The sequence below is a fragment of the Pristis pectinata genome, chromosome 2 (genome assembly GCF_009764475.1).
Source record: "Pristis pectinata isolate sPriPec2 chromosome 2, sPriPec2.1.pri, whole genome shotgun sequence".
Lineage (NCBI taxonomy): Eukaryota > Metazoa > Chordata > Chondrichthyes > Rhinopristiformes > Pristidae > Pristis > Pristis pectinata.
In genome coordinates, this window is record NC_067406.1 from 141,446,108 (window position 1) to 141,460,309 (window position 14,202).

At 39.8% G+C, this 14,202-nt stretch overlaps 1 protein-coding gene across 2 annotated transcripts in view; it reads left to right on the plus strand.

Annotated features, from left to right (window-relative positions):
- rap1gds1 (RAP1, GTP-GDP dissociation stimulator 1) overlaps nucleotides 1-13,971 on the plus strand; it is a 56,235-nt gene extending 42,264 nt beyond the window's left edge. For both annotated transcript variants that reach the window (XM_052010274.1, XM_052010275.1), the window contains 6 exons: nucleotides 1,567-1,701; nucleotides 3,089-3,214; nucleotides 6,828-6,967; nucleotides 7,536-7,662; nucleotides 10,889-11,017; nucleotides 13,295-13,971. In XM_052010274.1, the coding sequence (XP_051866234.1) occupies nucleotides 1,567-1,701; nucleotides 3,089-3,214; nucleotides 6,828-6,967; nucleotides 7,536-7,662; nucleotides 10,889-11,017; nucleotides 13,295-13,422 (785 nt within the window). In that variant the 3' untranslated portion in view covers nucleotides 13,423-13,971. The remainder of the gene's footprint in view (nucleotides 1-1,566; nucleotides 1,702-3,088; nucleotides 3,215-6,827; nucleotides 6,968-7,535; nucleotides 7,663-10,888; nucleotides 11,018-13,294) is intronic.
- Nucleotides 13,972-14,202: the final 231 nt, after the last annotated feature.

The window sequence follows — 14,202 nt, forward strand, 5'->3', positions numbered from 1 at the left end:
GGGAGGCGGGAGAAGAGAATGGCTGGCGTAGGTGGGGTCTTTGATTATGTTGGCTGCTTTACTGAGGCAGTGAGAAGTATAGACAGATTTCATGGAGGGGAGACTGTGGTTTCCATGATGTGCTGAGCTGTGTCCACAACGCTCTGCAGTTCACAAGGGACTGCACAGTGAGATCGCGCAGGATGGGCACCACATCCCCCTCACAAAACAGATGGAAAGGAACTTTACCAGCTTACTAAGGCCTACCAACCCCGTACTTAGCTGGAACTATAAAGCTGAGTATTCCAGAAATGTGCAAAGTTAAAAGTTTTGTTGAAAATTTTATAAACAATGTTCTTCAAAATCTAAAACACTCGAAGCTCAATTTTAAAAAAAACTTAATTACCTAATACTCATCAAATTCCCTTGCATCAGTTTCCTTCCACTTACCCTGATGGAGAGGCTCATAGGTGGTACCAGCATTGCTGATGGTTACAGGAGAAATGATGGCAGTTTCACTGATGTGTCACTACAAAGCTGTCGCCAGTGGGATTTTTTGCTTTCATTTAGAAAGTTTGATTGAGATAATGATGAAATTCCCACATCTTATCCTGCCATAAATACCGCTTTCATCATTTGCATCCTTGTCGGTCTGTATTGATTCTTTATCTCCCATGGCATTGAACTTCAAACTCTTTGTCTTCTGTTCCCACTATAGTTTCACCTCATTTTCTGCAATCTATTCCAATCTTATAGCTGGCCTGGGATCTTTGGCCTTCTAAATCTATGTATTATCTACATTGTTTGTGGCGTAGGTATCATCTGCTTCTGTTCTAACCTCTGGAATTCATTTCATAACTCCCAACTTACATGGGGAGTTATGAAATGAATTCCAGAGGTTGTCACCTTCCCTGTACTAATTCATGCATTATGCATTGGGCTGCTGCTTTCTGTTTTTCTCCCTTGCCCGCACTTGACATCTGTCCATCAGCCACTCCTTTGCAAAGCACCTAGAGTGTTTTGTACAACATGCTTGAATGTTCTTGGCAGATTATTTAACAACTCCTTAATGCTGCATTTTTAACTAGGGGAGCGGAAAATTTCCCTCTAAAAAAGATGCATTCTGATCGGCCCAGCAATGTGGTATTTGCAGTAACTTAAGTATATTATAAATCCTCTATTAATTTGACTTGGGCTTTCTCATCTTCCTTTTCAGCATTTCATTATCAGCTGGCTGTAGCAAATTTAAAATATTCTCTAGCATTTATTGCCAGGAACAGGAAATCACTGCAGCAGATATCATAATTATTTTCTGCAGGCAGAAAGTCCAATCAGTCAGCAAAATTTCTCCCACAGCCACTTGATTAATTCAGTCCAAAAATAACTGGTTACTGAAGTAAATACAAACTTTCTCTATATTTGTGCAGATCTGGATGATTGTGCTGTTCAGTAGCCTAATATTGATGGCTTAAACGTTGTGAACATCGAGTATCCTAAGCAGCAGTCTCAGAAGCGTACCACCCAACCTGAAGAAGCTGGTTCAGTACCTCTTTCTTGCAAATAACATACTTGTTCCCTCATCCACAGATGGAAACTGTATCCACATGGTGGAAATTGGAATTGTGCAGAAGTTATTAGATTTATTGGATAGACATGTAGACGAGGGGAATGTAACTGTACAGCATGCTGCCCTTAGTGCACTCCGAAATCTGGCAATACCTGGTAAGTTTTTCTCATTGCTGTTATATAAGGAAAACATAAGAGCCCAAGGTTTTGGTTATATATTTATTACCAAAGAAGTAAAGCAGCATAGTAGTGTGTCTCAACAGTTTGCAGCATTAAGGTGGACATGGGAATGGGTGGGGTGCACATTGGGAAGTATCATAGGAGTTGATACCATTGAAAAACAATTGTGTGGTGGGGAATGCAGGTAGATGTTGTACAAGGCAAATTTTTGTACAACAATATTTCTAGGGTTGTGGCAGTACTGGAAGAGGAATGCCAGTCAACAGCATTACAGTACTACAGAAACTGAAGATCACATAATAGAGAGGGCCAGAAGGTGTCGGCGCATAGCAAGGAGAAGTCCAAACACAAAATGGAGGAAGAGTACCTGATTTTCTATCTTGGGATCTTGCAGCATAACAGCATGAACATCAAATTCTCCCACTTTAAATAAACCAAATCCCCCACCCCCCATCATGCCTCTTTCCTTTCCTAGTCTAGCTCTCTTTTTTCTCCTCACCTATATTTTTCCTTCCCCTCCCCCCATGGGTCACCTACCTCCAAACCTTTGACCCATCCCCGGTCGATTTGCTCTCCCCTCCTCCCCCACATCTACCTATCACCACCTTGTGCCCACCCTGCCTCCCCTCTTTTGTCCACCTATCATTGCTCTGTTTCTCCCCCCTATATATTGGGCTTCCCCTTTTCCTATCTTCAGTCCTGAAGAAGGGTCCTGACCCGAACCATCTGTTTTTCTCCACGGATGCTGCCTGGCCTGCTAAATTCCTCCAGCATCATCTTGTTTTTTCATTACGCTTTGGGGCTTCTGAGCTGTGATGGAGATGGGACCCTTGGTTCTTTGTGATTTAAAGCCAGCACTGCAAATTCTCTTCAAAGTGCTCTAAGATTTATGCATTCCCAATGGACCTTCACGTGCAAGTATGAATAGCTTACATGTAGTCTCAGTACACTTTCAAATATCAGTCAATGCCTACTAGATCTGTTAAGTATGAGCAAAGTGATTTGTGCAGCACCTTTGAGTTGGCTGGTGGGTCACACTGGGAATATTTTGTCCAATGTCATGTCTTTGAGAGGTTTGGTTCCTACAATCCAAAATAGCATTGATTAATCAGAAATATGATTTTGTATCTAAATTCCCAATGTGACTCCATCGGATCTAGTCATACAAGCACACCTGCTTGAAGGCTGAGTATATTGCAACATTTATAAACCTAGTTTAAATCTAAATGACAAGTGTGAGGGGAGTATCATGACATGAATAAAAAGACCCAAAAATACCAAGCTGTAGTTTAAATCTTTATTTTCCATTAATACTGTCTGCTAACAGTTGAAAATCACCTCTTGCATTCTTTTTTTGCTTCAGTATCAAATAAAGCGAAGATGCTGTCTGCAGGAGTTGCAGAGGAAGTGTTGAAGTTTCTCAAGTCTGAGATGCCACCTGTCCAGTTCAAACTACTTGGAACGCTGCGCATGTTAATTGATACACAAGGTATTGTGGTTATGTATAAAGTGTTTGTTTATAATAAAACCGTATTTCTGAATAATTGCTTGTTTTAAAAACCTCGGCCATAGTTTTCATCTTTAAGTGATTGGATATGTCTTTGTGTAGCAAAGAGGTTATTTAATGTCGATGGACAATCTCCTAGAACATAAGCCAGAGCAGGCCAGTTGATGCTACTTTCTTGCACTCTCCCCATTCCCCCTTTGACTCCCTTGTAATTTAACTCTCTCATCAATTTCTGTCTTGAATATATTCAGTGATGTAGGATAAATAATTCCAAAGATTCACGATATTCTGTGAGAAGCGATTCCTCCTTATTTCCATCTGAAATGGGCATCCCCTTATTCTGAAACAATGCTCCCTAGTTTTAGAAAACACCACCAGGGGAAAGATCCTCTCAGCATCCAACCTGTACCATTGGAATTGTATCCCTGAGTAAGAATACATCTCATTCTTCCATACTCCAATAGCTACAGAGGGGGTCCACTCAACTTTTCTTCATACATCCACCCCTTCATCCCAGTAATCAATCCAGTGAACCTCCTCAGTGAATATTCTCTTAAATATTGAGATCAAAACGAGATGCATTACTCTAGGTGTGGTCACCAGTGCCCTATAAAGTTGCATCAAAGCTTCCTTGCTATCACATTTCATACCCCTTGTAATAAAGGCCAACTTTTCTTTAGCCACCTTAATTGCTCTATCTACATGCTGTTTTTGTGTTTCTCATCTGCAAGGACCCCCAGATCCCTTCAGCATTTTGTCATCTCACTCATATGATTCCTCACATGTTCTCACATTATACCCCACTTATCCACTTACATTATTTGCACGCTCTTTGTATCCTCTTCACAAATTGCTAACCCAACTATTTTTGTAGCATCAGCAATTTGGCTGCAGTTTTCTTGGTCCCTTCATCAAGTCATCAATATACATTATATATCATAAGGGGAAACTGACCAACACCACCAGTGTCTGGTCTATTTGCACACTTGTCAGCAGCTAATTACAGATTTCTCAGGGAAGAGAGAGTGCCTGTCTCATGCCCTGGCCCACAATATGAAGAGATGACATGAAAGCTATAAAATAATGTTAGGACATGAGAAATAAAAGTTTGCTGATGACACGAAGGTTGGTGGTGTTGTGGATAGTGTAGAAGGTTGCTGTAGGTTACAACAGGACATTGATAGGGTGCAGAGCTGGGCTGAGAAGTGGCAGATGAAGTTCATCCCGGATAATTGTGAAGTGTTACACTTTGGGAGACCGAATTTGAAGGCAGAATACAAGGTTAATGGCAGGACTCTTAGCAGTGTGGAGGAACAGAGGGATCTTGGGGTCCACGTCCATAGATCCCTCAAGGTTGCTGTGCAGGTCGATAGGGTTGTTAAGAAGGCGTATGGTGTGTTGGTCTTCAATAGTCAGGGTATTGAGTTCAAGAGCCACGAGGTGATGTTGCAGCTCTATAGAACTCTGGTTAGACCACACTTGGAGTATTGTGTTCAGTTCTGGTCGCCTCATTATAGGAAGGATGTGGCTGCTTTCGAGAGGGTGCGGAGGAGATTTACCAGGATGCTGCCTGGATTGGAGAGCATGTCTTATGAGGATAGGTTGAGTGAGCTAGGGCTTTTCTCTTTGGAGCAAAGGAGGATGAGAGGTGACTTGATAGAGGTGTACAAGATGATAAGAGGCATAGCTCGAGCAGACAGAGACTTTTTCCCAGGACGAAAATGGCTAATGTGAGGGGGCATAATTTTAAGGTGATTGGAAGAAGGTATAAGGGGGATGTCGGAGGTAAGTTTTTTCACACAGAGTGGTGGGTGTGTGGAACTCAGTGCTAGCAGAGGTTGTGGGAACATTTAAGAGACTTTTGGATAGACACATGAATAATAGAGAAATGGAGGGCTATGTTGGAGGGAAGGGTTAGATAGATCTTAGAGCAGGACAAAATGTTGGCACAACATCGTGGGCTGAATGGCCTGTACTGTGCTGTAATGTTCTATGTAAAAGAAGGGTTAGGTCATTCAGCCCTTCATGCATGCTCTAACATTCAATGATCATAGCTCATCCTTTGCCACTGTGCCACATTCCTGCAATAACCTATATCCCTTGATTTATTTCATATTCGAAAGTATTGATCTCTCTCTTGAATATAGTTAATGATTGAGACTCCACAGCCCTCTTGGGTACAAATTTCCAAGGATTCACTACCCTCTGGTTAAAGAAATTCTTCTCCTCTCTGTCCTGAATGGTGGACTTCTTTTGAGATTCTAACGCAAGGTTCCAGACCCTCAGCCAGGGGAAACATTCTATCATTTTTATAGTGCCAAGTCATCACCTAATAAGATTCCATAGTTTTGCCTGCCAGTGTCCGGTCAACTGATCTGTTGTTTCCTGATTTTTCTCTCTCCCTTCTGAGGTTTGTTTAGAGATAATTTCATCCAAGAAGCCGGTCTCCTTGTGATAAGGAGAAAAGTCACTTAGGATTCTTATGGAAAGTTCTGATGGAGAGCTTACATAAACAGGATCAGATTTAAATCAAACCTCATGGGGCCTGCTGATGCTCATCTGTTGCCCCTGCATGAAATCACAACGGCTTACAGCCATTCTCCAGAATAAGCTGCTACTTAGTGGAGTGCATAGGCAATAGAAATTTGCAAGATTTGTGTGGTTAAACTTCAAGCCCAGTTACAATAAACCTCGCATTACAAGTTCTTTGCTCTTAAATAATTTAAAAACTGAAATAAAAATACAAAAGATTGGAGAATCCTTGGGTGTTGGAACTTAGCCTAAACAAAATATTTTTTTAAATTTATCTCTGTCAGTCCATGCAAAATGCGGCTTTCCACACACACTGAATAAGTGAATTTGTATGAACCCTGGGTATCAGATGAGAGGGAAGCTTATCATTGATGCCCAGGCCAGTATTTATCTTTCAGACAAAACCACCTGGCCAGTCTCTCATCCTCTGTGAACTTTGGCTCATCGAAAAGTCTGTTGCCTGAATTCTTTTCCACAATAAGGCTGTCAGCCACCACCTGTCATTGAAAAATAGGGACAGCAGTTGTCCTACTAATTTCTCTTCCTTTGGCTCATTATCCTTTTTTATGCTTATGAACTGTCACAATACGTTTATCAACATTATGTAAAAGCAGGCTTTCGGAGTATGGACAGTAATGGCATTTTTATGATATCAATTAAGTTATTGTGAAATACCATCTCCGTTTGCTGTCTTGGTACTTCTGAACTGATGCAAGTGTTAACCCTACTACCCTACCAAAGCAGATTTGAGTGTCTATCAATAATAGAAATCCAGATTTTTAGTTCTTGACTTTTTTTTTCTTTCTAATCGTGCTGGCAGTAGTGAGGTAAAATAAAATTGATTCAAATACAGCACCTGTGTCATATTTAAAATAACGACTGGAGTACCCATTTTAGGTTGTGTGCCAGGCTTAAGCAGAGCAGTTCCAGTGCTGAATCTGGTTTGTGACTCAGTGTAATACAGCTTAAAAACAGCTTAGAAACTGCTGGTGATTTATGGAACAGTTTTCTGAAGCAGTCTCCTGCATGATCTAATTCTCTTTGTGTGCATATCCTACTGCAGCTGAAGCAGCTGAAAAGCTGGGTAAGAATATTAAACTGGTCGAACGTTTGGTAGAATGGTGCGATGCAAAGGACCACGCAGGTGTCATGGGCGAATCAAACAGGCTGCTATCTGCACTTATTAGGCACAGCAAATCAAAGGTATGTTTTCGTGACCAGTGATTCCTAAAAGTGACATCCTTGAGCCGTAAATGCAGAAATCTGCTCAAGATATTAGAATAGTTCCAGGTACAATCCTGAGCGAATAGCTCGATGTTGAATCAAAATAGACAAGGGGTGAGGAGAAATGGATGTAGAATGGTTAAAATGAACACTTAGAAAACTTATGGGACAAGAAAAAACTAAATTGAATCAACAATTCTCTGATGGAACAAATTTGAAAGTAGCTAAATTAAAATAATTCAGTGATGATTGAGCTTTGAATCAGTACAGTATTTTCAGTGATTGTAATAGTCTGGTTAAAAAAAATATAAAACTGAGATGAAAGTGTTGAAAATGTACTGAATTCTTAAAAAAATATTTCAAGAATTTTATGGCCTCGCCATTGAAAATGAAACAAAAGCTACTAAACAATGAATGTTATGCATTTCTCCTCTCAAAAATTTCAAGCTACTTTAGTGCCTTGCTAAGGTTTGATTTTGGTATATTCGTATTTAGTGCTCTTCAATGCTAACTGCTGTTTCATTTTCTATCTTCCTTACTTTATAAGGATGTTGTCAAGACGATTGTTCAAAGTGGTGGTGTTAAGCATCTGGTCACTATGGCAACAAGTGAACATGTTATAATGCAGAATGAAGCTCTTGTTGCTCTAGGACTGATTGCTGCTCTGGAACTTGGTGAGTGGTGAGCAGATAAAATTGGAAGGATTATATCAAGCATCTTGTTGCAACTTCCATTAAGTTTCATGGAAACTCTCAGGACAGTGAAGTTTTCTGTTAGAAGACAGTATCCATATCTGCCAAAGAGATGGCTGGAAGAGAAAAGCAACTACAGGCCCTGCAGTACAAGAATATATTTGTAGGATACCAAGTCAATCTCAATACTAGAAATACCAAAGTTCTGAAATCAAGCCTCTGTCTAGAAGACTGCAGGTTCCAGTGTAGCTTTGTGCATGTATTCATTTATCTTGCCCACTAGTTCCAGCCTTGGTGTTGTGTTGCATTGTTGGTCTTGGTCCATCACTTAGTTTTCTCACCTTTTAAAATATTAAGTGTAGTTTCAATTTTAACATCCATTGCGTTTCAGTATGTTCTGACTTAAAAGTCCACCTTCACTATTGTTGCAACTGACAAGTACAAACTTTTTACTTCATATTTCCCACTAAGAAATTAATACAGACATGCTTAATCACTGAAGGTTTTTTCATCTTTCATTCCCACTTTGGTTTTCAACTCTTCATTGGTAAACTTTGCACAGACTATGAGAAAGAAAACATACCTGTTTTTGGAACACATTTGTTTATATACTAATATATGTATGATACATAATTGGTTGATTATTCCCAAAGGTGGAAGTTTAATGCATTGCAATTTATCTTTAATATCACTGAATAAGTTAATACTAGTTCACATATAACATTCAGATTTATTTAACTGATTTGAACAGTTTCATTTTAGGCCTTAAATTACCAAGTGATGAAAGGATCATAACCTAATTAATGTGTACTATAAAGACTCCAGGTTGTGTATAGTCTGATGTTCTGGTCCTTCCTTGTCAAGATTAAGAAATCAGGATTTGTAAACTATGAGGATCAGCTGCTGCATCAGTTTAATTAATGAGAACACAGTCCAACCACTAGTAAAGCAGTGCTCAAATTCATTCCCCCCTCATATTGAGCTAGTTAACTTCTGCTGCATTGGCAGAATCATGGTTAATTTCATTGGTCTTGGACCAAGGAGATTCAATATTAGAACATAGAACATTACAGCACAGTACAGTCCCTTCAGCCCACGACGTTGTGCTGACCTTTTAACCTACTCTAAGATCAATCTAACCATTCGTTCCTACATACCTCTCCATTTTTCTGTCATCCATGTACCTATCTGAGAGGCTCTTAAATGTCCCTAATGTATCTGCCCCCACAACCTCTGCCGGCAGTGAGTTCCACGCACCCACCACTCTCTGTGTAAAAAAAAAAGCTTGCCTCTGATATCCCCCTGTGCTTTCCTCTGATCATCTTAAAATTATGTCCCTTCGTGTTAGCCATTTCTGCCCTGGGAAAAAGTCTCTGGGTGTCCACTCAATCTATAATCATCTTGTACACCTCTATTGTCAAGGATTTTCAATAGCCATTGTAGTCTCCCCTTCTGAAATTATGCCTCTGCAGGGGGTAAAGCAAGATCCAGTTGGTCTATTGTTCCCCTTGGTGGAATTGCTTAACTCACTTCAGTGTTCAGACTGATTATGAAACGTGGTCTCTCAGCTTAGCTAGCTGATGATAATCATTTGTAGTTGAACAACTTCTAGCAATTTCCATGGGTTTGACAGGCAAGAACCGCAGATACTGAGTTATTATGCACATTCAAGGCTAAGATGTATAGATTTTTAACCTGTAGCAGAAAAGGGTTTAGGGATTTGGATAGGAAGGGCTAATGATCAGATCTGCCATGAACTTGGGGAATGGTGGAGCAGACTCTACATCCGCCTTATTTTCTTATGCAGCAAGAGTTAGAGAGGAGGTAAAACATGTTACTTTTGTTTTGACTGATGTTTTCAAAAGTGCTTGTCTGGATATCGAGTTAGGTATTGCTTAGAAATGTTGCAATGTACAAGGAAAGGAGCAAAAGCTGCTTTTTTTCCATTTAAACTAATGGAGTTCTCCCAAAAGGAAGTATCTTCTGATAATTACAATTTTAGAAATAATTAAACCTGTCTACCTTTAGACTGCTTATATCCTGGTGTAGTTCTCCACTTGCTGCTTCTCCTAACAGCATCAGAAAGAACAGTAACTTGCAATGTAGGGAAAATGGTGGCTCACACTGGTGAGCAATGTTCCCTGTTGCTTTCTGATCCATAATGTTGTAGGTGTAAAGATTCTGTAGCTATTTCTTCCACCTCACAGTCTCTCAAAATTACTGCATTTACAAACAAAATACAAAACCACCAGAGTAGGAACATTGTGCCACCTAGAATTTCTAAAGATTATAATCCTTCAAAAGAAGAAATTTCTCCTCATTTTAAATGGTGACCCTTATTCTAAGATGCTCAGCCCACTAGCAGGAACTCCCTCCCACTTCTCCCGTAATCTGCCCTTTCACACCTTTAATAAATGTTTCAATGAGATTACCTTATTCTTTTAAAATATATGATAAAGGCCTTGCCTACTGTGCTCCATCAAAAGACCACTCCCATATTCCAGGATTCTGTCCAGCAAACCTTCGTTACAGTGCCTCTAAGGCAAATATCCTGTATTTGTACTGTATTTGCTTTCCTAATTGCTTACTGTCCCTGCCAAGTCCTTATTCCCCATTAAATTTCTCTCTCCACTATACTTTTATGGATCCAATTGCACAGTAGCTCCTATAATCCATCTTTTTCTCTCTTGCAAGTTTACTTGTTCTTTTTGTCATTCATTACTGAAATAAAACAAAACCTCAAGCCTTACTTTTGTTTTTGGCAACATTATTAGCCTCTTTACGTTATATACTATTAGCGTTGAGCAATGGTTGTTCCACGGTTTTCCTGGATTTTTTAAAAAATTCCTTAAGAATGTAGTTTTGTGAGTAATTTTTCTTATTTGCCATTAGATCTAAAGCCCTCATTTTAAGCTTAATTGTTGTTCTCGCACTCCTTTTGCTTTCATGTTATGGTCAGATGTGCAAGTCACAGATGGTAGCATCCTTTGAATCAGAAGGTCTTGGATTCAAGCCAAGCACAAAGCTAGTGGTTCTCCATTGCAGAGACATACACAATTGGAGTTACCATGTTGTAGACAAGGATTTATTGTGTGTGCATCTTAATAGTCGTCAGTTTGATTTGTGTCTAATAAAAATGCTTACAATTTAAAAGCACATTTTGTTTCTAATGCCCAGTTTTGACATGTTTTGTTATTTTCTCTGATAGGTATAGCTGAGCAGGATCTGGCAAATGCTAAACTTGTGCAAATTTTACACAAGCTGCTTTCTGATGATATCAGTGCTCCTGAAATCAAGTACAACTCAATGATAATGATTTGTACTATAATGGGATCAGGTAAGTAGCTGATGAACCATCCATAATTTCTGTGAAATGCATAGCATTGTCTAAAAATAATGCAGCTAATACAGTGCGTCTACAGCTCTGCGAAATTCAGTGTCAGGTTGGTAGCAACAGAGCTTCTCTGTGCTCCTTGATGTGAACACGGGGCTTTCAGGCAGGCTTACCATTGCACCAAGCATTTCATTGAGTGCACCCATCAATTTCTACTCCAAGTTTCCCACCAACGTCTTGTTGAAGAATGGTGTAAGAGCAATGAAATTTCATGGATTCCCAGGAAAGCTGCTGTCTTAACCTCTGTGTTTCACCTTTTAGAGGCTCAGGCTGGCTTAAACTGGAATTGTGAAACCAAGCAGAGATAGAATGATTGCTTTGCAGAGCTTGTGCGTTCAATCTGCTGGACTGGCCCTGAGCTTTCTGTTGCCTGCCACGTTCAACTCGCTGTCCCACTCCTACTCTTGACCTTTGTCAGTGGCCTCCTGCACTGGTAGAGCGAGGCCCAAAAAAGTTTGAGGAACAACACTTCATCTGGGCACATTGCAGCTTCAGGATTCGATATTGAATTCTCCAGATTTATGTAGTTTGCTCTTTCTGTCTGTATCAGAGCTGGCCATTTCTGCCTGTCATCTTTGGCTCAGTTTTTCCCTTTGTTGTACAGTGCAGCCTGCAGAGCATGAGTAACATAGACAAAGAAGCTTTATCTGATCTAAGCATTAAGTCATCTGATGTCACCCTATCAGAGATATTCCATCCTTCCCCCACCTTTTCTGCTCCCTAAAATTAATTTGTCTTTTCTCTTTCCCAGTCCTAATGAAGGATCCTGGACCAGAAACACTAACTGTTTCACTTTCCACAGATGCTGCCTGACCTGCTGAGCATTTTCTTTGTTTATTTTAAACCAGAACTAACTGCTCACGATATTGGTCGCCTCCTCTTGGGTCCATTTACAGAACTATGCAGTTAGCAGTGGCTGGATGTGTAGTCATTATACTTAGTGGGCCATTGTACCAGATATGTTAATAACATTTCTTGTACTTGATGTGAATGTCTGTTCAAACTAAACTAATAACAGGCTGGGCTGCTTTTCACACAGTGCTACAATTCACTTGTCATACAATCCAATTTTGGATTGGCCAGATGTCAGTTAGGTGCCAAATATTTATAACACTTTATTTCTACATCTGGATGTTTATTAAGCCACATCACTATCGCATTAATCATCAAAGCAGTTAACATTGTTTAAAGGGGTGTGAAGAGGGAAGATGTGAATGTCATTGATATTGTTTTGGAGGAGTTAGTCTGCCTGACACTGTCACACAGCAGAATTACAATGTTCAGTTAAAATTAAAGGGCTGCTAGAACATCTCCAAAGATCTTTATTAAATCTGTTAAATTCAGCACTTCTTTTAACCCAGTTCCCAAAGATTAACTCCCATCATTTATGGCTCCTTTTGGAATTTTAAAATTTACACCATACAAAAGTATAATTAGCATTGATTTTTGCTTGATTTTGTACACAAATCCTGACATTGGATACTGACTTGCGAGGTTATTGGGCACAAGTTTGAGAGTGAAACAGTGGTTGGTGCTGATACATCCACAATTACAGTATTTGTACAATGACTTCCTGCATTTTTAATTGTTCACTGTTAATCATCTGCCTGTCATATCAGTGATATTGATTTTACTGTTGAACAAGACCTATGACATGATCTTGCTCCTAGAAGCGTATTTTATTAAACAGACAAGATTATTGCTATTTCTAGTTAATTTTATTAGATATCAATGCAACTTATGGTGTTACTAAGAGCTCTAGTTTTGCATCTCTGTATACTTGCTTACCTCATCATTTGTAATGTTCAGGACACTGAGGCTCAGTTTTTTTTATTGTTCTGGAATTCTCTGCATCCAGAAATTTTATTTTCCCATATTGGTTGAGGATTTCACATATTTACTTTCCCCTGTTATAAATTTTGACCTATCTACAATGAAGAAAATAAAGTGAAAATTATTGCAGAGCTTTAATGTTACCATGACCTCCTGCATCACTCCCCCTCTCCTCTTTATAGTGGCCACCTCTCCTCTCAGCCCTGATGCAGGGTTTCGACCCGAAACATCAACAATTCCTTTCCCCCACCCCCCCCCCCCCCCCCCACAGCTGCTGCGTGACCCGCTAAGTTCCTCCAGTAGATTGTTTGTTGCTCCTTATATGCATAACTTCAGCAATTTGTAATTATTGACTGTAAATCAGGACATTTGGGTTTTTTGTTTCAGAACAACTTAAGAAGGAGGCGCAAGATATGCCTTTCAAAGAGATTGTGTCAAAGCTTCGTCGCCATGAGAATAAACTTGTAGCCCAACAGGCATTAGTGACGGAGCAAAGACTGGTTATAGAAAGCTGAGATTTGTTCCCAACTTGCCTGTTCTTCAGCGTCTTGTCACTGGGTCACCTTCGTCTGCTGTGAACTGCTCCTGCAGCACCCTTGCTTCTCACTTGTGCATGCATTAGATTGGTCCAGTCTTGACAAAAAAAAAATAAACTGGGACCAAGTACTTTCAGCCATAAGCTGTGGTTTTTAAAGAAAAAAAAAGTAGCCAGTTGTCATTCCATGTTCACTTGATGTCCCTTGTTGCCTGAAACAATGTGTTAGAACTTGCATGTTGTAGTAAAATAACAAAGTGACAATGTTTATAGGAAAAAAAATGCACAGCTATCACAGGCGGTGATATATGCTACTGATGTGGGGACGATGCAGGATGCAGAAATTAAACCTGGGTTTTCCTTTAGATTCAGATGTTGAAGCTTGCTCCATTCTTAATACTTCTAAAAGCCACAAAGATTAGAAAATACTAGTGTGCTTCATCAGTCCTTCCCAGGTAACCAGATATTGGCTGTTAATGGTGTAAAATCATGGTACCTAGAATTAATAAATTAAATCTTGAATTCCCAACCGTCTGTGTTGTTTTAAGTGTGAGATTTGATTATGAATTTCACTTGGGATGTCTATGTATTGGAAGGACCTTGTGTGAAGATCTCACACTCTATCATATTTCCCATGTATGTCTGTCGTCCGCTCAAAATCATGGCCCTTTGCAAGTGTGTGTTTTGGATGATTGTAATATTGGTTTTGACTGAAATGCATCTCCACCCGGGTGACATGATGTCCCTTTACTGAAACTCT